Consider the following 24,958-nt stretch of genomic DNA (forward strand, 5'->3'; position numbering starts at 1 on the left):
AAAGCCAGCCCAGGCAGGAAAGTCCATGGGACTCTTATCTCCAATAAACTGCTAGAGAACTGGAAATGGAGCTGTGGCTCAAGCGGTAGAGTGCTAGCCTTGAGCTGAAGAGCTGAGGGACAGTGCCCAAGCCCAGAGTTCAAGCCCCATGACTGACAAAAAAGAAGAGGAGGAGGAGGAGGAGGAGGAGGAGGAGGAGGAGGAGAAGGAGGAGGAGGAGGAGGAGGAGGAGGAGGGGGAGAAGGAAGAGGGGGAGAGGGAGGAGGAGGGGGAGGGGAGGGGAGAGGGAGGGGGAGGGGGAGGAGGAGGAGGGAGAGGGGGAGGAGAAGGAGGAGAGGGAGGGGGAGGGGGAGGAGGAGGAGGAGATGTTGTTAAGACATTGTACCATTCCAGGTACCATTCCAGGATGGAGCAGAGTTTCTCATTATTTCTTTGTAGCAAGCACTGGGACCATTCATTTCTTTTCTCTTAGCTGGAAGATCAAAGGCATGCTAGGTAAGCCCTCTACTCCTAAGCCACACCTCCAGACCCTACTTTATTTTGTCTGTTACTGTTACTTTCAAAAGATGATTAATGACAGCCAAGGTGGAATGTGCAGCCAAACCAAACCCACCTAAGAATAAATTCTTGAAACAAGCTTTCTCAGTTCCATTTCTACTAAGTATGTTGATGTAAGGTATATTAAATAGGTTTCATTAGGTAGCTGATGAGAACACCATGCCCTATTCAGGCAGGAAAAGAAGTTTATTTACAGAACTGCTGCCACCGCCAAGCAAGGTGGAGAAGCAGGGCTGAAAAGACAAGGGGTGGGGGTGGGGGAGGAAGAGGGGTCACCCACCTCTGGGCCAGGACTTATCTAGGCCAGGGATAGGATTGTGGCCTGGTGGGGGAAAGGTGTGGCCACACTGGATCTGGATGTGACCCCAGGGTCTGGGACCCTCCTAAGGTCAGATGGGAGCATGTGACCAGAGTGGGGGGGGGTGTGACCTAGCAGGAGGGGGAAGGTGACTGCTTCCAGGTCCGGCCAGTTACCTAGGTAACAGATACTGGGCGGAAACTTAGCCAAGAGGGAGGGAGGTGTCCCTGTGCAGACCTTACAGTTGATAAGGTGATATTTGGCAATGTGTGTGTGTGTGTGTGTGTGTGTGTGTGTGTGTGTGTGTGTGTGTGTGTGTGTGTTACTAATTTATTCATTTTCTTTCTTCTTTTCCTTTCTCTCTTCTTCCTTTCTTCTTTCCTCCCTCCCTTCCTCTCTTCTTCCCTTTCTTCCTCTTAAGAGAATATATGAGGAAAGAGGGCTAGTGAAGAGAATATGAATGAAGATGAACATGTGAAAGTAGCTTATTTTCATGTATGAAAACAGAACAATGAAATCTGTTAAAATTGTTCTTAGAGATGGGTGTTGGTGGCTCACGCCTGTAATCCTAGCTATTCAGGAGAATGAGATCTGAGGATCGCAGTTCATAGCAGTTTAAAGCCAGCTCAGGCAGGAAAGTCTGTGAGAGTCTTATCTTCAATAAACCACCAGAAAACTGGAAGTAGTGCTGTGGCTCAAGTGGTAGAGCGCTCCCCTTGAGCTGAAGAGCTCAGGGACAGAGCCCAGGCCCAGAGTTCAAGCCCCATGACAGATCAAAAAAAAAAAAAAAAAGTCCTTAGAAAGGGGAGTGGTATGAGAGAGAGTAATAGAGGGAGTGTGGTTGATTGAGATACACTGCGTACTTATGTGGAAATGTTACAGTGAACCCCCCCTTGTGCAACTAATACGTGTTATTGGAATATATGTTTATTGGAAAATATGTTTACTGGAGGTGGACATGTGGACCAAGTGGTAAAGTGTAAAGACTCAGGGTCTATGTTGCAGGGGCAGAATGATGCAGGCTCCGGCCTCAGGATTATCTGAGGACTGTGTGTGTGTATGTGGAAAGCTCTTGGCATGCCGGGCTACAGAGGGAACATGTTCTCTCTGCCTATCTCAAAGCACAAGTCACAGACTCCTGAGAGCTGAGGAAGTAGCTCTTCTGCCTCTTCTGCTTGCTTAAGCCTAGACGGAACAGCTAGTCAAGCATTTTCCTAGTACGGGGAAGTGGTTTGAGCTTGCTCTACAATAGTTTAGATAAAAATATACAAAGACATTGTCTCATAGTTTAAGCAAAATTGTATCTGTTGAAATTGTTTGTGTGATGGGGCTGGGAAGGTGGCTCAGTGGTAGAGCGCTTGCCTTGCATACATGAGGCCCTGGGTTCGATTCCTCAGCCCCACATAAGCAAAAAGTAAAAAGCCGGAAGTGGTGCTGTGGCTCAGGTGGTAGAGCGCTAGCCTTGAGCTGAAAAAGCTGAGGGACAGTGTCCAGGCCCAGAGTTCAGTCCCCACGACCGGACCAAAAAAAAAAAAAAAAAAAAAGAAAGAAATTGTTTTGTGTGAATGTCTCCTGACTAAATATTGGCAAAGATAATGCTTGCTTTTCTTTTCTTTAAATACCCACTAGCAATAAAGCACAGCATACAGTGGCAATTGCCGTTTGCACTCTGCATCCCGTGTCCTGGTGATTTCGTGACCCTTACCCAGGGATCCCAACGCCTTAGATGTTGACAATTGGTGCCCGAACAGCAACCCTGCAGTGTTGAATTCAGGAAGGATATTCAGGTAAGTACTTTTATTAAAGGGTGATGGGACAAGTTAAGTCTATTCCGCACTTGCATATGCTAAAACATTTACTTGCTGCTTATGGTGTAACTATTTCTTCTTCAGACATAGAAATGTGTATTAATATTGTTAGGGAATGGAATCCTTGGTTCCCCGATGAAGGGATGTTCGATGCTGATAATTGGAAACGAGTAAAGTATAATGTAGAAAGAGCTGTTCCAGAAGGGGAAAGGATTCCTATTAGATTTTGGTCCATTTGGGCTATTTTACATTTAAAGCTTTAAATGAGGAAAGATTAATAGCAGACTTAAAGAGACTGCCCCTTCTACTGTAGATTTACAATTGGACTCTGAGGTTAAGGACGCAATAGATAAGGATGCATCACAATTAACAGAGAAAAAACAAGAGGTTAAGAATGATGAAAAGGAACAAACTGAAAGCGTAAATAGAATGTGTGAGCAAATGGAATTGATTGTATCAAGATTACAGCATCTAGAGTTAGAAATTAGCAGAGTGAAAGGAGAATCTGAGAAAGGGAAAGTAAAGCAGCCTTCGGCTCCTCCGCTGGCCAAAGCAATCTTTACAGCGTCACTCCCTCACAAAACAGAGGGCTCAAACCAATTACTAAATGGGCAAGAGAATTAAAGAGGGACTTCTCAAATGAAGAAATAAAAATGGCAAAGAAACACATGAGGAAATGTTCATCATCCCTGATGGTGAAGGAAATGCAAATAAAGACAACCCTCAGCTACCACCTTACCCCAGTTAGAATGTCCCACATCCACAAATCAGCCAATGACAAATGCTGAAGGGGATGTGGAGAAAGAGGAACCCTATTACACTGCTGGTGGGAATGTACACTTATACAACCACTTTGGAAAGCAGTCTGGAGGGTCCTTAGAAAGCTAAAGATTGACCTCCCTTACGACCCAGTCATACCACTTCTAGGCATCTACCCTGAACAACAGGAACCAATATACAAGGACACGTGCACCTCCATGTTTATTGCAGCACTGTTCACAATAGCTAGGATATGGAAACAACCCAGATGCCCACCACAGATGAATGGATTCAAAAATTGTGGTATCTATACACAATGGAATATTATGCAGTCATTAGAAATGACAAAATAATGGCATTTGCAGGGAAATGGATGGAGCTAGAAGGAATCATGTTGAGTGAGGTAAGCCAAGAGCAAAGAGACAAGCAGTACATGGTCTCCCTGATAAGTGGATGCTAAATCCAAAATGTTAGGTGATATGACAAAACTAACAGGACTTAAGAAACAAAGAACTCCCACTCATCTGGTCGAGCTACTACTAAATATCCCCATGCTGCTGATCACATGTATGGTGTATATGTGTACACCGTTATATGTTATAGACTGTGATAGACAATTTGCTCCAGGAAAGTTAGAATGAACTTGTGACTTTAAATGAGCACCATTATTCCACAATACTGTGAAATTCGGGAAATTATGTAATCACTTAATCACAATTAAAAAAAAAAAGAACCTCGGGGAAGGTAGGGAGGGAAGGGATGGTAGGGGGAAAACAATGGAGGGGGTAATAATGCTCAATAGGAAGTGTACTCATTACCTTACTCATGTAACTGTAACCCTCTGTATAGTATCTTTACAATAAAAAATAAAAAAAATATTAAAAAAAGAAAACAAAAAAAACCAGAGGGCTCAGACAGTGAGTCTGATGATGAAATGCCTACTTTTTCTTATCCTGTAATTCAACCACCCCCTATGAATGGTATAGATCAACCAGCCAGATATAAGGATGTTGCTGTCAATGATATTGGTAAGCTTAAGAAGGCAGTGACATTGTATGGTCCTCAGTCTCATTATGTTAAGGAATTGCTTAATGGGCTTGCCCAACATTACACTAATTTTGCTCCCAAGGATTGGAAGATGCTCTGTAGAGCTTTGCTTAAGGAACCTGAATACCTACAATGGCAAATGTGGTTTACTGAGTTATGTACAGAAAGGGCTAGACAAAATGCACAGAGCAGTAATCCACACCTGCAGGTCATAACCTTTCCCATGTTGAGTGGAACAGAACAATATCCAGATGCTCATATGCAAGTGAACTCTCCTGAAGAGATCCATGAGCAGTTACGACACATAGGTATTGAGGCATGGGAGAGGATTCGGCTGATAGGAGAGCATTATGGCTCCTGGACTAAAGTAATTAAAAAACCTAATGAACCCTATGTTGAATTTTTATCACGATTGAAATTGACCTTGGAGCATACTGTTGTGGGAGAGGCTGCTGTGCATGTTGGCTTATGAGAATGCTAATGAGGACTGTAGATGAGCCCTATTGCCTATTAAAGAATCTGGGGATGTAAATACATATTTAAGGGCGTGTAAAGACATTACATCCGAATCCCGGAGTATGCAGTTGTTTGCTGAAACTATGGCCACTACCTGGCATGCTTTACAAACCAAACCCTCTCATCTAAAATGTTTTGGATGTGATCAAATGGGGCATATAAAGAAGAATTGTAAAATGGCTACTGATGTTAACAAGAAAGGAGCAGGAATTTGCCCTAAATGTAAAAAAGGAAAGCAATGGGCAAGAGAGTGTAGATCAAAAATAGGCAATAAAGGAATTCCTATAAAAAATGCTTACCCTATGCAGGGAAACTCTCCATCGGGCCAGCCACGGGGCCCAGGATTAATAACCGAGGGCAGCCAACCAATTTCTCCCTCGTCCCAGCCACAGCCCACAGCGCCGCAGTGGACATACCAGCCTTAGAAGATTTTTCTTTGAAAGGTGGTGATAAACCACAAAAAATTCCTACTGGAATTTATGGGCCTTTACCTGAAGGAACATTTGGCCTATTGACCGGTAGATCCAGTCTTAATGCAAAAGGAGTTTTAGTACATTTAGGAATTATCGATGCTGACTATATTGGGGAAATAAAAATTTTAACGTCAGCTGCTGCAGATATTTCCTTTAAAAAGGGAGAACAAATTGCTCAAATTTTGTTATTACCATATATATCTATTGGAAAGTCATGTACACCCAGCATTGGGGGATTTGGAAGAACTAACCAACAAAATGTGTTTTGGACTACTCATATTACTAAAACGCAGCCTAAGATTAAATTTAATATTCAGGGAAAGATATTGACAGGACTAATAGATACCGGCTAAGATATTACAATTATCATGAATGGCCTAATTATTTATTATATGAAATAATCCCCTGTAATATTAAAGGAGTTAGCAATATTCCCGTAAATTCTATATGACAAGCGGTGTCGTATGTTACTATAACCTCAGAAGACGGACAGACAGCTGTCCTTAAGCCTTATATTATGGAAGTTCCAGTTAACATAATTGGTAGAGATGTACTGGAACAATGGGGAGCTCATATTCAATTTTAACATTTTTAGATGGAGCCCATAAAGATATTATGGAAATCTGAGGAACCTCCTTGGATTAAACAATGGCCTTTATCAAAAGAGAAATTAGAAGCAGCTCATCAATTAGTTGAAGAACAGTTAACCAAAGGACATATTGAGCCGTCTATGTCACCATGAAATTCTCTAATATTTGTTATTAAAAAGAAGTCAGGGAAATGGAGATTGCTGACTGATTTACGAGGAGTTAATGCATCCATGTACTCTATGGGGGCTTTACAACCTGATATACCGTCACCTGTCATGCTTCCTAAGAATTGGCCAATAATAGTAATAGATTTACAAGATTTTGTTTGCCATTCCTGTACATGTAAAAGATTGTAAAAGATTTGCCTTTTCTTTACCACAAATAAATCATCAAGCCCCTCATCAGCGCTTCCAATGGAAGGTGTTGCCCCAAGGAATGATGAACTCTCCAACCATGTGTCAGATATATGTTGATAAGGCCTTAAAACCTGTTAGACAAAAATGGCCTCACATTTATATTTCTCACTATATAGATGACATTTTATTTGCAGGACCACATATGGCAGAATTAAAAATGGTGTTACAGTGCTTACCCTCTATATGTAAAGATTTTGGATTAATAATAGCACCTGAAAAAATACAAAAAGATACGGTGGTAAAATATTTAGGATATGTTGTTTCTAGACAAACAGTGGCACCTCAAAAAATATGTTCTTTTTTTTTTGGTTGGTCATGGGGCTTGAACTCTAGGCCTGGGCGCTGTCCCTCAACTCTTCAGCTCAAGGCAAACACTCTACCACTTGAGCTACAGCACCACTTCCGGTTTTCTGGTGGTTTATTGGAGACTCCTAAGTCTCACGGTCTCTCCTGCCTGGGCTGGCTTTGAACGTGATCCTCAGATCTCAGCCTCCTGAGTAGCTAGGATTACAGGCATGAGCCACCAGCGCCGGGCTAAAAAAATATCTTTAGGATGTGATCCATTACATACGTTAAATGATTTTCAAAAGTTACTAGGAGATATTAATTGGATGCGACCGGCCTTAAAAATTCCTACTTATCAATTACATAATTTGTTTTCATTGTTATAAGGGGAGCCTGATTAACATAACAAAAGAACTTTAGCTAAGGAGGCTAAAAGAAAATTACAATTTGTAGAGCAGAGAATAAAAAGTTTTGGGGCTGGGAAGGTGGCTCAGTGGTAGAGTGGTAGAGTGCTTGCTTTGCATGCATGAGGCCCTGGGTTGGATTCCTCAGCACCACATAAGCAAAAAAAAAAAAGCTGGAAGTGGCGCTGTGGCTCAAGTGGTAGAGCGCTAGCCTTGAGCTGAAGAGCTGAGGGACAGCGCCCAGGCCCAGAGTTCAGGCCCCACGACCGGACCCAAAAAAAAAAAAGTATCAAATTTAAAAGATTTTGTGAACTTTATGATGTGGTACATATTAGAAAAATAAAATATAACCCCCAAGAACAAGCCATTATTTTTTTATTTTTTTTATTTTTTTTAATCCGGTCATGGGCCTGAACTCTAGGCCTGGGCACTGTCCTTCAGCTCTTCAGCTCAAGGCTAGCGCTCTACCATTTGAGCCACAGCGCCACTTCCAGCTTTTTTTTTCTGCTTATGTGGTACTGAGGAATCGAACCCAGGGCCTCATGCATGCAAGGCAAGCGCTCTACCACTGAGCCACCTTCCCAGCCCCAAGAACAAGCCATTATTAAACGAGTTCATGGCACACTAAAACAACAAATTAAAAAATTAAAAAGGAGGAAAAGGTTGGACGAAGGTATGGATATTTTGTGGTTTTCCATGCAAAATCCTTAAATAATTTTACATCAGGCTCTTTTTGTTCTTAACTTTTTAAACTTACCACAAGGAGATATTTTAACTAGAGCTGAGCGCCATTTGGAACAAATATCAGAATTTTTTTTTTTTTTTGGGGGTCCAGTCGTGGGGCCTGAACTCTGGGCCTGGGCGCTGTCCCTCAGTTCTTCAGCCCAAGGCTAGCGCTCTACCACTTGAGCACTTGTTCCTGGCCATTGTGCCCTGCTTACTGTAAACTCTGCCTATGCCAATGTAAGTTATTGGGCCTTTGTTCTTAACCCTCCTTTATTGGAACCCGTTGTTTGGGGAGACATGGATATAACCGTCTACACCATTCCTGCTGTTTTATCTCCTCCTTGGAATAATTTGACATTTAACAATAAGGATGATGGTAGCTTTTTAAATTTTACTTACTATACTCATTCCTTGCCTGTTTGTCTGGGGCCTCCTCCATGTTTAGTTATGAATTGATTTACCTGGGAAAGGCACTTCCACTTCTAGAACACAGCTGCAGTGATTAACTACTTGGTCCATTAATAGCAGCTGGGAAAGCGTCACCTTTGATGGCAAGTTATCCTTACCTACGTGCCCTAATTTTACTTATATTGATTTAAAATATCAGCCTTTTGTGTGGCAAGAGTGTAGAGGAACATTTGGAAAAATGTTCAATAATTTTATTGATGGGGGACCTTTTGGACAGTTTATTAACACATGTTCAGAATGGAATATTACCAGATGTGATTTATCTAATGTTACTAGGATGCCGGATGCCATTAATGGATCGCTTGCTGGAGCTTGATTGATGGCCTGGGGAGATGGAGGCATTGCAGATGCTCCATGGGCTTTCATGGCTGCACCCACTGCTGTTCAGACTCATCTTTGGAAGGTCACAGCAGCGCTGAAACCCGTGATGCTATCAAATGGATCGTTTTCGGGGACAGCAAACTCTGTGTCCACTTATAATTTTACTTTGTACAAATCTTACGATGTAACTGCTTGTGTACCTCTGCCTTTTGTATTTTTAGTAGGAAATTTTACATTTTCTCCTACTATTTCTTGTTTTAATTGTCACCTGTATTCTTGCGTTAATTCCTCTCTTGATTTTAATGACAGTGATAATATTATGATTTTACAACAAAGAACTCATATTTGGCTGCCTGTTAAATTAGGAAGAGAATGGTCCCAAAATCCCCTGGATAGTGTTGTTATTACACTTTTTACCAAACTGCTAAAACGTACAAAGCATATGATTGGAGCCATTGTAGCTGTGATTTTAAGCTTAATTGCTATTACCACTGTTGCTGCGGTGTCTGAAATTGCCCTATACACTTCCTTACAAACTAAACACTTTGTAAAATATTGGCACCGGGATTCACATGAATTGTGGGTCTCACAGGTAGAAATTGATGCTTGGTTACAAACACAGATTAATGTTCTTAAACAGACGGTGGGATGGTTAGGAAAAAAGTTATTGGTTGTGGAAAAACAGTTATTATTGAAATGTGATTGGAATTCTACTACCTTTTGCATTACTAAGGTAAAATATAATGAATCTATACATGATTGAAATGTATTTATTTGGAAATTCTACTGCTGCTCAATTGATTGCTCAGTTACAATTTAATGTACATGATATTTTTGGTAAACAATTTGCAAATGATGATGCTTCTAATATTGCTGATGCATTTATTAAACAGTTGGAAGGGTTGGATCCGAAAGGAATACTACAAAGCATTTCACATACTGCTAGTGGTATGGGAATTATGATTATTATTTTGTTTGTACTTGTACTGTTATATTTGATTTTTATGAAAGCAATGCAAGCTTCTATGATGACCCTGTGGAAAGCTTTACTTTTTTTTTTTTTTTTTTTTTTTGGGTCTGGTCTGAACTCTGGGCCTGGGTGCTGTCCCTGAGCTCTTCAGCTCAAGGCTAGCGCTCTACCACTTGAGCCACAGCGCCACTTCCAGCTTTTTGCTTATGTGGTGCTGAGGAATCGAACCCAGGGCCTCATGCATGCAAGGCAAGCGCTCTACCACTGAGCCACCTTCCCAGGCCCAAGCTTTACTTTTAGAACAAAAGAAAAAAGAAGAAAATTGTGAAGACTCAGGGTCTGTGTTGCAGGGGCAGAATGATGCAGGCTCCGGCCTCAGGATTATCTGAGGACTGTGTGTGTGTATGTGGAAAGCTCGGCATGCCAGGCTAGAGAGGGAACATGTTCTCTCTGCCTATCTCAAAGCACAAGTCACAGACTCCTGAGAGCTGAGGAAGTAGCTCTTCTGCTTGCTTAAACATAGATGAACAGTTAGTCAAGCATTTTCCTAGTATGGGGAAGTGGTTTGAGCTTGCTCTACAATAGTTTAGATAAAAATATACAAAGACATTGTCTCACAGTTTAAGCAATTTTTTTTTTTTAATCGGTCGTGGGGCTTGAACTCTTGGCTTGTGCACTGACCCTGCACTCTTCAGCTCAAGGCAAGTGCTCTACCACTTGAGCCACAGCACCACTTCCGGTTTTCTGGTGGTTTTTTGGAGATATGAGTTTCATGGACTTTCCTGCCCGGGCTGGCTTTGAACCGCGATCCTCAGATCTCAGCCTCCTGACTAAGCTAGGATTACAGGCGTGAGCCACCGGTGCCCGGCTAGTTTAAGCAAAATTGTATCTGTTGAAATTCTTTGTGTGAATGTCTCCTGACTAAATCTTGGCAAAGATAATGCTTGCTTGTCTTTAAATATCCACTAGCAATATAGCACAGCATGCAGTGGCAATTGCTGTTTGCACTCTGCATCCCCTGTGTCCCGGTGATTTTGCAACCCTTACCCAGGGACCCCAACGCCTTAGACATTGACAGTATGAAGCAAAAATTTGAGTGAGAATGTGAGGCCCTAAGTTACAGCCCCAGTGTGTGTGTGTGTGTGTGTGTGTGTGTGTGTGTGTGTGTGAATCTTAACAAATGTACTTAAGTTGAAAGAAATATAAATTACCCAGGTGGGCACTAGCAGCTCACACCTGTAATCCTAGCTACTCAGAAGGCTGAGATCTGAGGATCATGGTTCAAAGCCAGCCCAGGCAGAAACATCTGTGAGACTCTCATCTTCATTAAACTACTCAGAAAAAGCCAGAAGTGGCACTGTGGCTCAAGTGGCAGAGCACTAGCTTTGAGCACAAAGAGGCTCAGGGACAAAGCCCAGGCCCTGAGTTCAAGCTGGAGGACCAGCAAAAAGAAAAAGAGAAAAAAAAAAAAAACCTATAACCACACAGAAAGCTATAACCTTTAGTAATAATTTGACATCTTTTATATATACTTTCTCATATTTTATGTAGATATATATTCATAACATTATAATCATACCACATGTACTTTTGTGTGTGTAGGCCTGTCCTAGGGCTTCATTTCAGGGCCTGGACTGTCCCAAGCTTTGTGCTCAAAGCTAACACTCTTATCACTTGAGCTACAATGCCCCTTCTAGTTTTCTGGTGGTTTATTGGAGATAAGAGTCTCATGGAACTTTCCTTCTTTACATGGTTTCAAATAGCAATAGCAATCCTCAGATCTCAGCCTCCTGAGTAATTACACATACTTTTCAATTTATACAAGGCTGTGATGTAGCTCAGTTGTAGAATGTATGTTTGCTTGTTGTAAGACCAAGAATCCAACCCTTATCACCCAACATAAAACATAAAAATCATTCATTCATGTATTCACTCATTCGTTGAGGCAAGGTCTAGACTGGGTAGGTCAGGCTGGTCTGGAACTTGCTATGTAGTCTAGACTGGCCTCAAATTCAGGATCTTCCAGCTGGCCTCTGCTTCCCCAGTGCTGGATTACAGGTCTGTATCACAGTCCCTGGTTTAATTTTGTTATTGGCTTTTTATGTACCACTAGTGTGGATTTAGTTTAGAACTTCTTAGTCTTGTTTAGCTTGTATACTACTACTTGAACCTTGCTTTTAACCTGTTTTTTTAGTGATTATTTTGGAGACAGCATCTCAGACATTTCTGCCCCAAGTTGGTTTCACATCGGTGGCTCATTCCTCTGGCACCCAGCTTCTGGCTTTGTTTTTACTTAAAAAATCGGGATAAAACTTATATTTGGTAAAGTATTTTAGTACTTAGTAAATTTTCCCCAATATAGACGGATAGCCTTTTTTATTCAACTAACAAATAGAAGAATGTGAACATCTTAGACATTGAAAATGTTCTTTTTTTTCCTTTCTGGTCCTGGGGTTTGAACTCTGGGCCTAGCTGTTGTCCCTGAGCTTTTGCTCAAGGCTGCCATTCTACCACTTGAATCACAGCACCATTTCTGGCTTTTTCTGAGTAGTTTACTGGAGATAGGAGTCTCATAAGGCTGGGAAGGTGGCTTAGTGGTAGAGCGCTTGCCTTGCATGCATGAGGCCCTGGATTCAATTCCTCAGCACCACATAAGCAAAAAGAAAAAAGCCGGAAGTGGAGCTGTGGCTCAAGTGGTAGAGCACTAGCCTTGAGCTGAAGAGCTGAGGGACAGTGCCCAGGCCCAGAGTTCAGGCCCCATGACCAGACCCCCCCCCCAAAAAAAAAAAAAAAAAAGAGTCTCCTAGACTTTCTTACCTGGTCTGGCCCAGAGTTCAGGCCCCATGACCAGACCCCCCCCCCCAAAAAAAAAAAAAAAAAGAGTCTCCTAGACTTTCTTACCTGGTCTGGCTTCAAAACATAATCCTCAGATCTCAGCCTCCTGAGTAGCTAGGATTACAGGCATGAACCACCGATGCCAGGCTGAAAATGTTTCTAATCCTTTAAAATGACTACTTTGTGTACAAAGTATATAGGCTGTTATTTATGACCACTGGACAGTTATTGTTTTCAATTTCTTATTATTGTAACTGTTTGGTAAAGTGAACCAAGGATTGGCACAAAGTAGATACGTGCTCTACCAAAGACCTACACTCCATCCCCTAAATTATAGAATATTTTAAAGGAGTATTTTAAAAGAAAGTCACCACTATTCATATTGAACACATCTTCAGATTTTACTGCATTTCTTCAGAATTTCTTTTCTTTTAAAACAAAGAGAAAAAGATAAAACCTACAAGGAATGGAGAAATAATTAATTTGGGGGAGTTTATAAACAGTCTATTAACGCATAGGATGAGGTGGCTTCATAAACAAACTACATTTCCCAGGCAACTCTGCAAGGTTTGCACGTGGTCTATTCTTCTGTCTTCTGTCCGGGCCAATGAAAGGTAGTGTTTACAAAGGTGTAGACTGACATCTGGTGGATTCTGAAAGCTAGCCTTTGTCTTCGGGAAAGTACGGTGGCTCTGATTTGTATTTAAAGAGCTTTCGTGCCTGTGTAAATCAAAGCCTTCTGTGTTTTCTGTAGCTGAGAGCAGTTGATTTTCACTGATGTCAATGGATTCAATACTGGATTACAGGTTAGAAGACAGTGAAGATTTCTACACCTTACTGGGATGTGATGAACTTTCTTCGGTAAGACAGTGGGTAATGCCATCCTGTTTCACATCAATATTTCAAGATTTTTATTTCAGACATTCACTTTGAACATCTAGTCATATTGCATGGAACCCTAATCTTGTGTCATTGTAAAACAGTTTTGGTTCAAAGAAAGTTAAGGATTGAAATGTACGTTAGGTCTTTACTTGACTAAGTGTACTCTGGCAATTGTATGGAAGCTTCTGGTTGAAAACTCGAATGTTCATGCATTCTATCTTACAATATACTAAGTATACTAAATCATATTGAAAATTTAATGTAATTTCTGATGCCAGTGCTTTATAATGTGCACAAGATGCACCTTTGTTATGGCAATAATGCTCTATTGAAGTGAATGTAATCTTCTAGAAATCAGTGATTTCAAAATATGTTATAAAAATGTACTTTTATGTGATTTATAAACTAAGAATCATTGTTTTGTGTTAGGACCACAAATTGTGTAACAGGGATTACTTCCTCAGAGAGTAACTTCTGAACCAAATATGTGAAAAACTCTGTGGTCCATGAATCTACAAAGGAATAATGCTTTAAAAACTTCCCCATAAGCAGTTTTGAAGGTTGTAGATGCCATTTAATGCTGGAGAAATCATAAATGTATCTCCAAGGGGAATATTGAATATTTTGACATTTTGTTCCCTAATATTTTACACACACACAGAACAAATTGTTCTTACTTTAAATAAGTGAAATTTAATTTAATTTATTTAGAATCAGGGCTCCTTGCACGATCCAGGCTGGCTTCTAATTTGTAATCCTCTGTCTCCCAAATGCTGGGATTTACAAGTCTATGCTATCATATCCAGTTCACTGTCTCATGGTAATACTCTTTTAGTGAAGTATTTTTCCTTAAGAATAATATGCTCCTATTGTTAACATTGCTAGTAACAATTTGCTTGTAACAATTGAAAAAGTTTATTAATGTTTTGCCAAATGGTTTCCTCATCCTTTTAGATATGCTACCAACAAATGTGTTAATTTTTGAGAGAATCACAATTAAAAGAAGATAGGTTAACTGATAAGTTTCATAACTTGTATTTTTAAAAATATGTGCCTGGTTATAAAGTAAAGGTCATTATATTCCCATAATAAATCTTAGCATGTTTCCTTGGTCTTTAATAGTTCACCTATTATCTTTCCTGAGAAAGAGGATGCGTTTTGGCATATATATATATGTGTGTGTGTATATATATATATATATATATATATATATATATAAATAATTATGTGTGTGTGTGTGTCCCATCTGCTTTCCAGAAATTTGTACTATTCACACTCTAATATTCATTCATTTCTTTATACCAGAGTAAAACTTTATCACCCTTGGGATGTTTATTTGATTTATTTAATTATGAGAAGATTTGGTCTTTTTTTTTTTTTAACTGCTTACTGGCCAAAAAGCTTTCTCAGCTTTCTAGACGGTTGGCTGTCGGAGCGGGAGGGCAGGGTGCTGGGGATCTTGACTAGAGGCTTCACTGCCTGTGGACTGCATTTGGCCCCGGGTGGGAGTCCAGGAGATAAGTAGACTGTGTCAAAAACAAACTAAGTTACTTGATCAGCTTTCCCTGCAGAAGGTTTAAGATGAACTTTGTGACAGTAAAAGAGTGAGGTAAAGAAAGACAGACAGATGGGGGCTGTTCTTCATTTTAAAATATTAAGTTAGCAAAATCCAGGAACTTATAAGTAGGGAAAGAGCAGTCACAGGATAGTACTACTGAGAGTTTACTATGTGCTCGCTTAGACCAATACCAGAATGTTTCCTGATGGCATAGCAATTAAAAAAATAAAAAAGTAGCAAGAAACCCTTAAACTTTATATTTTTGGTTGATAGATGAGTGTCATTTTTATCTCTTCATGCTATTTTTTTCAGGTGAGGATAGCTTTATTTATTTTCCTGATAGTCAAAGAGAATAGCTAAAAGAAGAGAATTAGAGAGGAGCTAATGGCTCACTCCTGTAATCCTAGCTACTTTGGAAGCTGAGATCTGAGGATCATAGTTTGTAGCCAGCCTGGGCAGGAAAATTATCGAGATTCTTATTTCCAACAAACTGCTAAAGGGAAAAAAAGCTGAAAGTGGAGCTGTGGCTCAAGTGGTACAGTGCTAGTCTTGAGCAAAAGAATCTTTCTGATTTTCTACTGTGTAAAAGTGCCTCACACATGTAATCCTAGCTACTCAGAATGCTGAAATCTGAGGATCAAAGTTTGAAGCCAGTCTGGAAAGACAAATCTGAGACTCTTATCTCAGTTTAACCAGCAAAAAACTGGGAGTGGAGGTATGACTCAAGTGGTAGAACACCACCAACCCTAAGCAAAAAAAAAAAAAAAAAAAAGAAAGAAAAAAATTCCTAAGAGTTTGAGGCCCTAAATTCAAGCCCCAGGAATGGCGTGCATACGCGTGTGTGCGCGTACACACACACACACACACACACACACACACACACAGCTTTTTTTTTTTTTTTTAATAATACTGATATTGAAATTCTACTATTAGGGATGGGGTAGAGCTCAGTAGTAGTGTATGTGCTTAACTTGTGTGAGGTCTCAGCTTTAAACCCATACATATACACACACATGTTCATGCTTTAAAAAATTCCCAACATGGGCTGGGAAGGTGGCTCAGTGGTAGAGTGCTTGCCTTGCATGCATGAGGCCCTGGGTTGGATTCCTCAGCACCACATAAGCAAAAAAGAAAAAAGCCGGAAGTGGCGCTGTGGCTCAAGTGGTAGAGCACTAGCCTTGAGCTGAAGAGCTGAGGGACAGCGCCCAGACCCAGAGTTCAGGCCCCACGACTGGACCCCCCCCCCCAAAAAAAAATTCCCAACATAAACATAAATATGGGCAAAACATCAATTTTGAAAGGGAAAGGATAAGAGGGTGTTTACTTTCTATTCTATATTGATAGGAAATTTTCAGAGTTTGTATTTCTAAATTGTTTAGAATCCTTCCTTCCTTGCTTTCTTTCCTTTCCCCGTCCTCGTCCCTGTCCTCTTCTTCCTCCCTCCATCTCTTCCTTCTCCTCCTCCTTCCTCTCTGTTTCTTTTTCTCTTTGTGCTGGTATTGGGGCTTGAACTTAGAGTTTCACACTCTTACTCAGCTTCTTTACTCAAGCTGGTGTTCTAAACACTTGAACCATGCCTCCAGTTCTGGTTTTTAGCTGGTTAATTGTTTTGTTGGTTATTGTCTATCTGGACTGACTCTAAACCTCAATCCTCAGATCTTGGCCTCCCCAGCTCAAAATTCAGCTTTTTAAATAAACTGGGAGCTAGGTGCCAGTGACTCATGCCTGTAATCCAAGCTACTCAGAAAGCTGAGATCTGAGGATCGTGGCTCAAAGCAGCCTGGGCAGGAAAGTCCATGAGACTCTTATCTCCAATTAACCACCAGAAAGCCAGAAGTGGCACTGTGACTCCAGTGGTAGAACACTAGCCTTGAGCTGAAGATCTCAGGGATAGCACCCTGAGAACCAAAGTTCAAGCCCCATGACTGACCAAAAACAAAGCAAAAACCACCCTCCTGAATGGCAGGTTATATATAACCACTGGTATTTAATTATAGATACTATTATCAAAGTCTAATTGTGGTCAAGCTTTGTAACAGTAATTCTACATTTATTATGCATCTAATGTAAAAAGAGACCTATTTATTTGTGAAAGTTATACAACTTTTCCCTAAAGTTTCTTGGAGGAACTGGGACTGAAAACTAAGCAATCAAATTTCAGAGCCACATAACCTGTTGTCCCTCATTGATGATATTAAAGTTGTTATTTAAGAAAGTTGTCTTGTCTTTTCTTCTCCTTTTGAGCCAGGGTTTCACTATATAGTTCAGGCTGGCCTCAAACTCTGGACCCTTGTACCTCAGCCTCCCAAGTGCTAGCATGTGCTACCACACCCATCTAAAACCAAGTCTGAATAATTCACAATAAAGAAATTGAATGGGTAAATCAAATCATGAATGAACCTCAAACTGAGAAGCAGATTGAAGCCAGCTTGGGCAGAAAAGTGAGACTCATCTCCAATTAACTACCAAAAAACAGGAAGTGGAGCTGTGGCTCAAATGGCAGAGCACTAGTCCTTGAGCAAAGAAGCTTAGGGACAGCTCCCTGCCCCTGAGTTCAAGCCCCAGGAGCCCCCTTCTCCCCATTCAGAAAGAAAGAAAGAAAGAAAGGAAGAAAGAAAGAAAGAAAGAAAGAAGGAAAGAAAGAAAGAGAGAAAGGAAGAAAGAAAGAACGGAGGGAAGCAAGGAAGGAAGGAAAGAAGGAAAGAAAGAAGAAAAGGAAGGAAGGAAGAAAAAAAGAATAAAAATTACAAGGGAGATCATATGGCTGTTTTAGGGAGTACTGAGACCCCACAAAAGTGGGGTCTCATTTAAACTGTCTCCTTATTTTAAACACTTTTTGTTTTAGGTCGAACAAATCCTGGCAGAATTTAAGATCAGAGCTCTGGAATGTCATCCTGATAAGCATCCTGAAAATCCCAAAGCTGGTAAGAATTTAACAGTGGCTATACGGAGAACCCACAGGCAATAGTAACTTCCTTTTATCTATGGTCCTCAAAGGTATTCTATTTAGTGCCAAATGTTGGTTTTGCCATTGGATGGTCGGGGAGACAATTGAGAAGGATCTCTTCTAATAGTTGTTGACAATCCATTTTTCTTTCTGCTACAGTGTGCTACTTTGTGATTTAGAATTTGTACAGTTTCATGATAAATTACACAGGACTCTGGGCATTCACCACAGAGTAAGACTAAAGGAAGATATTCATAGGGGAGGAACTCAAGGGCATAATGTCTCTGTGCCTCCAAACATATAGAATAATATTTATTGAAATAAACTCCAGAAAATGGAAACAGGGTTTTTTTTTTCTTTCTGCATTGTTGGTAAAGATGGTGTTGGCTATTTTTTGCTTTTTTGGTGTCTTGGCTCATTTGTTTTGGTCTTATTTGTTAATTTATCTGTCTTTGGGGATGGTGAGGGGGGACACAGAAATGGTAGGACAAAAGGTGAACAAATGTGGAAGCGGTACTCACTAGCATTATGTGGAAAATGAACTCTACAATCTGTAGGTAGGGGCAGGAGGGAAAAATTGAGAGAGAGTGAAGCAGTGATGTTGTACCCAAAGAAATGAACTCATTAACTCACTTATGAAATGGAAACCCTCTGTATATCCTCTTTATAATAATAATAATAAATGTGACCAGTGCATGCTTTATTTAACCAGTTAATGAGTGTTAACATGGCTTAAGTATGTTTGTAATGGGCTGTAGTTCCGATGAGAATTTTGCTACTTTGCTGTTTCCTTCATTTCATGAGACTTGACTATGTTGATATATTCCTACTTCAGTTTATTTTGTTTTTTCTCCCTCCCTTCTTTCCTTCTTTCCTCTCTCTCTCTTTCTGTTTTTCTCTCTCTTTCCCCTTTTTTTTGACAGACTCTCACTGTATAGCTCCTGCTGACCTTGAACTCATGACCCTCATCCTTTAGCCTCTCCAGAGCTGATGTTGTAGGCATGCAGCACCATTGCATGCAGGAAATGGGAGTTAAGATTCATTATTCCTTCTCTTCTGAGCCAAACTTCCTGAAGAAGCCCACAGCTGATGTCTCTACTTCTTCTCTTCCTAGCTTTCCCTTCACATCACTTTGACTTCCTCCCCATCTTTCTCAGAAATGAATCAAAGACTTGTTAGCAAATGGTGACATTAATGGTGACATTAGAAGTTGAGTCCTTGTATTTCATGGCTTATATTAGACTTCATCAGTGTTGACAATACCTTTCTTAGAATTTTTTTCTCCTAGCTTCCAGAATAACACACATTCATGGTTTTCTTCCAGACTCTGCTACTTTCTTTTTCGTGGATTCTTCTCTGTTGCCCTAAGATTCCCTTCTAAGCTTTCTTCTCATTTTACTTCTCTTTTCTCTATGGAGCCTTGTCTTGTCTGAGGCTTCAAGTAACTAACCAGCTCTCTGGTGAGGGCCTCCAAATCTGCCTTTAACCCAATTCTTTTTTTTTTTTTTTTTTCAGTTGTGGGGCTTGAACTCAGGGCTTGGGTCCTGTCCCTGAGCTCTTCTGCTCAAGGCTAGAGCTCTACTAATTTGAGTCACAGCTCCACTTCCAGTTTTCTGGTGGTTAATTGGAGATAAGGGTCTCATGAACTTTCCTGCCCAGGCTGGCAAACGGTATCTTCAGATCTCAGCCTAAGTAGAAAGCCTGAGCCATCAACATCCAGCTTCTTGTTCTTTATAGATAGTGGTTGTAACGGCTTCTTGGAAATTTTTGTTTTGAAACACTTCAAAGTTACTGCGTCAAAAACTAGATGCATGATACCTCCATCCATTCAGTTGGCCAAGTAGAAATTTCATCCTGCCCTTGTCTCTTTCCACTCTCTCATGTCCATATGTGGTCAATGACCAAAAGCTGTTGATTTCCTTCCCATATCTCTCTTCTGTGTTTTCTTCCCTCCATCCTCACTGCCAGTACCACAGGCAGCCCACTGCCATTTCATGCCTAGACACCTACAGACAGTCCTTTAAATGCTTCACTTTGCAGATGGTGATTTTTCCTTTTAATTATGGGGAAAGAAGTATGTATAAAGGAAACAAGAAGATTAGAACAGATTCCCACCCAACTTAAACATCATCAATGCACTTGAGGTTTCTTGGTGATTTTTATTTTTAAATTAAAACTTTTAATTATATCATTTATCCTATTTTTAAAATTTATTTTCTGTTTGTTAATCTTTTATGCAGCACTAGGGATTGAACCCAGAACTAAGTACATCCTATACAAACACTTTGGTACTGGAACTTCACCCTCAGAGCTTATTAAAAAAATTTTTTTGTTTGGTCTGTCATGGGGCTTGAATTCTGGGCTTGGGTGCTGTTTCTGTGCTCTTCAGCTCAAGGCTAGTGCTCTACTGCTTGAGCCACAAAGCCACTTCTGGTTTTCTGGTGGTTTATTGGAGATAAGCATCTCATAGACTTTCCTGCTCGGGCTGGCTTTGAACCATTGATCCTCAGATCTCAGCCTCCTGGGTAGCTAGGATTACATGTGTGAGCCACCAGCACCTGACAAAATTTTTTTTTAGTGTGTATGTTGCTGGAGATCTAACTCAGAGCCTTCTGCCTTACTTTGACATCTTATGTTTATTATATTGGCTATTGGTTGCTAGTCAGTGTATATATATGATTTTTTTATTTTACTCTTTTTTTGGGGGGGGGGGTCCGGTCGTGGGGCCTGAACTCTGGACCTGGGCGCTGTCCCTCAGCTCTTCAGCTCAAGGCTAGTACTCTACCACTTGAGCCACAGCGCCACTTCTGGCTTTTTTCTTATGTGGTGCTGAGGAATCGAACCCAGGGCCTCGAGCATGCAAGGCAGGTGCTCTATCACTGAGTCACCTTCCCAGCCCTATTTTACTCTTTTTTTATTTGAGGTGGTACTGGGGTTTGAACTTAGGGCCTTGTGCTTGCTAGGCACTTGGTATATCACTTGAACCATGCCTCTAGCCCTTTTTTGTTTTAGTTACTGATTGGAGAAGTCTCAGATTGCTATTCTCCTTCAATATAACTGGGATTACAGGCTTGGCTTGATGGTTGAGATGGGCTCTTTCTAATGTTTTGTGTCCTCCTCATATGTCAGTCAAGGACTGTGTGACATACCATCTTTTGTTGCTCATTTGCTATTTGTCATATTGGAAGCTCAGCAGGGCGGAACCCCTGCCTGTCTCCTTCATAGTGCTCTGCCCTGTTCCTCACAGAGCGCCTGCAGCAGCCGACAGGACACCTACTCAGCCCCACTTCTTGAATGAGTGAACGGATCATTAAATCAGTATTTCTTGAGGAAACACAAATTACCCCCCTGGACTGGGGTTAATATTAAGAGAGGTGTCCTAGAACAAAATTCTAAAATATTGGATGTAAACACTGAAAAACAACCATGACCCCAGGTTACTCTTTAACTGAGTTCCTTTCCCATGAAGCTTGACTCTTGAGTTGTTGCTCTGTTCCTGACAATATGTGATGAATAACTGTAATCATTGCCATTTCTAGTTGCTATGGTGATGAGGGGTTCATGTATGGACCTTGAAGCTCCTTTTGAGAAACACTGGGCTGTGTCAATATTGCTTACAATGAAAGGCTCAGACGTCAATGTTTTCCTTGTCAGGCTGGTAGATGATAGCTCCAGCCTTTGGTTGGAGATGTTTAAAAATCTATTAAAGCACCTAGTTTACGCAATTTGGATTAATTTGATTTTCTGAAAATGTAAGTGGTTCTCTATACCCTCTGAGAAGGAGGAGGAGTGTATTTACTGGTGAAAACTATAGTTAAAAAAAAAATTACAGGCTCATGCCTGTAATTCTAGCTTCTCAGGAGGCTGAGATCTGAAGATCACAGTTCAAAGCCAAACCCTGCAGGAAAAGCTGTGAGACTCTTATCTCCAATTAGTCACCAGGAAGATGGAAGTAGTGTTGTGGTTCAAAGTGGTAGAATGCTAGCCTTCAGCAAAAAAGCTCAGGGACCGGGAGGGGGTGGGTGTGGGGGGTGTGGGGGGTGGGTGGGTGGGTGGGGTGGATGGGAAGGGATGGGAAGGGGAAACAAAGGAGGAGGCAACAATGCTTGATAATAAATGGGCTCATTACCTTGCCCATGTATTTGTAACCCCGCTGTACGGTATTTTCACAATTAAAAGAAAAAAAAAGCTCAGGGACAGCACCCCTGCCTTGAGTTCAAGCCCCAGGACCGACAAAAAAAATTACTCAGATAATGAATTTTACTTGACAGAACCCAGATGGGCAGATTTCAAAATGCATCTCATTGAACTGAGAAAGCAAACTTTCAAAACCCTTGTAGGTAGGAGAAATTCAATTTGAATATAAAACTTTTTGGCTCGCTCATTAAATTGCAATGTCAACTGTTGCCCTTTACTGATTTGTTAGCATGGAGCAGTAGAGGTGAACACAGCCTTGTTTGACCTTGGATGACCTCTGTGAGCCTCAGTATTCTCACAGGTAAAATGGGCAGATTGATTGTGTATGACTTCACGGGTTTGCTGTGCAGATTCAGTGGGGGTCCTGCACATGGGAAGCGAATGTTGGCAATTGTGATTGGGCTTCCTTTCTCGTTTTTAGGTAGCTCATGATAAAAACAATGGGACACTTAGCTTTTTGTTAGCAATCATTCAATCTTTCTCTTATTCATTAGGGAGGAAAAAAAAATCTAAAAAATCTAAATCTAAGGCCTGTAGAAATTTCTCCTTCTCTCTAGGTAGGTGTGATGTAGGCAGTACTGACTGACTGTACTATAGAAATAGGGTCACTCAGCCCCAAGATTGCTGACTGGTGCTCATGCCAAACCCTGGGCAGCAGTAATCATTTCATAATAACACTTTCTTAACTCTTTTTTTGGCTATGAAGATAATTATCTTCAGACTAAATTAAGGGCCTGTGAAATGGTTATTTTCATTACAGATGTTCAAACCTCAAAGATATTTGGATATTTGAAGAGGAGCAATTTGTTCTTTGTTAACAGAGAGCTTTTCGTATCTCAATGTTTTCTTTCTTTAAAACCTCTTTCCTGCTGGGTCCTGGTGACTCACACTTGTTTTTTTTTTTTTTTTTTTTTTTTGTCGGTCGTGGGGCTTAAACTCTGGGCCTGGGCGCTGTCCCTCAGCTCTTCAGCTCAAGGCGAGCGCTCTACCACTTGAGCTACAGCGCCACTTCCATGGTGACTCACACTTGTAATCCTAGCCACTCAGGAGACTGAGAAGCTGGCCTGGGCAGGAAAGTCCCTTGGAAGCAGATCTATGGATCAAGTGGCAGAGCACTATCCTTGAGCAAAAAAACTCAGGGACAGCACCCAGGCCCTAAGTTCAAATCCCAGGACCAACAAAGCAAAACAAAACAAATGACAATCAAAACAGCCCTTCTTACTGCCTTTTCCCCTGTTACATTTTTTCAGTGTTGAGTGTCCTCTACAAATTCTACTTTTTGATATGATCTACAGGGTGGCACTGTTGGGAGGTAATGAAACATTTAACAGGTGGTGCATACAGGAAGCTTGGCTGCTGTTTCTTCTCCTCTTTCTCTCTCCCCTACTCTTTCTCTTTCTCCTCTTCTCCTCCTCCTTCTCCTCTTCCTTCTCTCCTGCTTCTTCTCCTTCCTCCTCCTCCTCCTTCCTCCTCCTCCTCCTTCCTCCTCCTCCTCCTCCTCCTCCTCCTCCTCCTCCTCCTCCTCCTCCTCCTCCTCCTCCTCCTCCTCCTCCTCCTTCTCCTCCTCCTCCTCCTCCTCCTCCTCCTCCTCCTTCTTCTCCTTCTTCTTCTCCTTCTTCTTCTCCTTCTTCTTCTTCCTCATTTTTGCATCCTGGTCATACACGAGTGGCTTTGCACTACTGAATACTCCCACCTTGTCCCAAACTCAGTCATGGGACCAATTGATTATGGGCTGAAACTTTCAAACTATACCTTTCTCTCCTTTAAGTTAATCATCTCTGGTTTTTCATGATAAGAATGAAAATTTGACTCACAAATTCCCTCAGAATAAAAAATTACAAATAACAGTAATAACTAATGCTGAAAAGTCTGTTCCTATAACTTCCTACCAGAGAACCACTACTAACCGTTGGTTTATTTTCTTCTAGAATTTTTCAAAATATATTCTGGCAGCCTATTGTTATTAGTTCTCAAGTAATTGTCAACAGCATATAAACACAAATCCGATGGTGAAATATGGAGTTAAAAGAATCTTTACATTGTTCAAAGTAGGCCTAGGAATTAAATCAGAAAGCGTCTCAAGGATTCCAACATCGTTGGCTCATCATTTGCTTACAAAATGAGGTCTCACTTCCCAGAACTGGCAAATGTTTATGCTGTGTGATTCATTGAATTAGCAATACATTCTAGAGCAAATATCACCTAAGCTCATTTTATTAAATGTGGTGAAGATATGGCACAAGGAAAAGACAGATGACAGAAGAGAGATCTTTTTTTGCTTTCTGCATATCTGTTGCTGTGGAGTGATTGACACCAGAATAATTCCAAGTGGGCTTCTCTCCTGGAAATTCCAGCAAGCGAGGCCGACAGTAACATGCAGAGCAAAGGTGACTCAGATTAAAAATGCAAATCTGCACTAAGCGTGATTGGCACATGCATTCTTGGGGATAATTTCATAAGCTCTTTATTCCTGTTGGAAGAAAGTGATATCTCATTCATATAATGGGACATTTCCCTTTTCATGAGCGTTAGGAAGAATTGCTCATTAGAGATGATCTTTATTTGTCTTTCTTCTTGAAGCTTTCAGTAACTGCATCTTCTCTTTAACTCATTCATTGCTACTACATCCAGGATTGATAATAAAGTAGTTAATGGCTTGAAAGGAACCTGGGTGGACTTGCTTTAGGGAAGGGTCCTGGAGGTGCTGCTGCTGCAGGCAGGGTACTAGAAATGAAGTGGCGTGATTATGCCATATCAGCTCAGGATCAACCACTTTGCTTCTTTGTTTTGACTCAGAGTCTCACTCTTTAGCCCAGGCTGGCCTTTGAAGTTGACATCCTGTGGCCTTAGCCTCCTAAGTACTGGGATTACAGGTGAATTCCACCTTACCCAGTGACAGC

General features: G+C 41.0%; 1 protein-coding gene across 4 annotated transcripts in view; it reads left to right on the forward strand.

Annotated features, from left to right (window-relative positions):
- Positions 1-447: 447 nt before the first annotated feature.
- Dnajc12 (DnaJ heat shock protein family (Hsp40) member C12) overlaps positions 448-24,958 on the forward strand; it is a 38,621-nt gene continuing 14,110 nt past the window's right edge. Inside the window, exons 1-4 of one of the 4 annotated variants that reach the window (XM_070021004.1) lie at positions 448-495; positions 2,486-2,643; positions 13,229-13,335; positions 17,760-17,838. In XM_070021004.1, the coding sequence (XP_069877105.1) occupies positions 13,252-13,335; positions 17,760-17,838 (163 nt within the window). In that variant the 5' untranslated portion in view covers positions 448-495; positions 2,486-2,643; positions 13,229-13,251. Of the gene's footprint in view, positions 496-1,052; positions 1,109-2,485; positions 2,644-13,116; positions 13,336-17,759; positions 17,839-24,958 lie in introns of those variants that run through there. The other 3 variants (XM_070021003.1, XM_070021002.1, XM_070021005.1) reach the window with 3 other exon arrangements.

Source organism: Dipodomys merriami, unplaced genomic scaffold (genome assembly GCF_024711535.1).
Source record: "Dipodomys merriami isolate MVZ:Mamm:240054 unplaced genomic scaffold, mDipMer1.0.p SCAF_14, whole genome shotgun sequence".
In the NCBI taxonomy this organism is placed as follows: Eukaryota; Metazoa; Chordata; class Mammalia; order Rodentia; family Heteromyidae; genus Dipodomys; species Dipodomys merriami.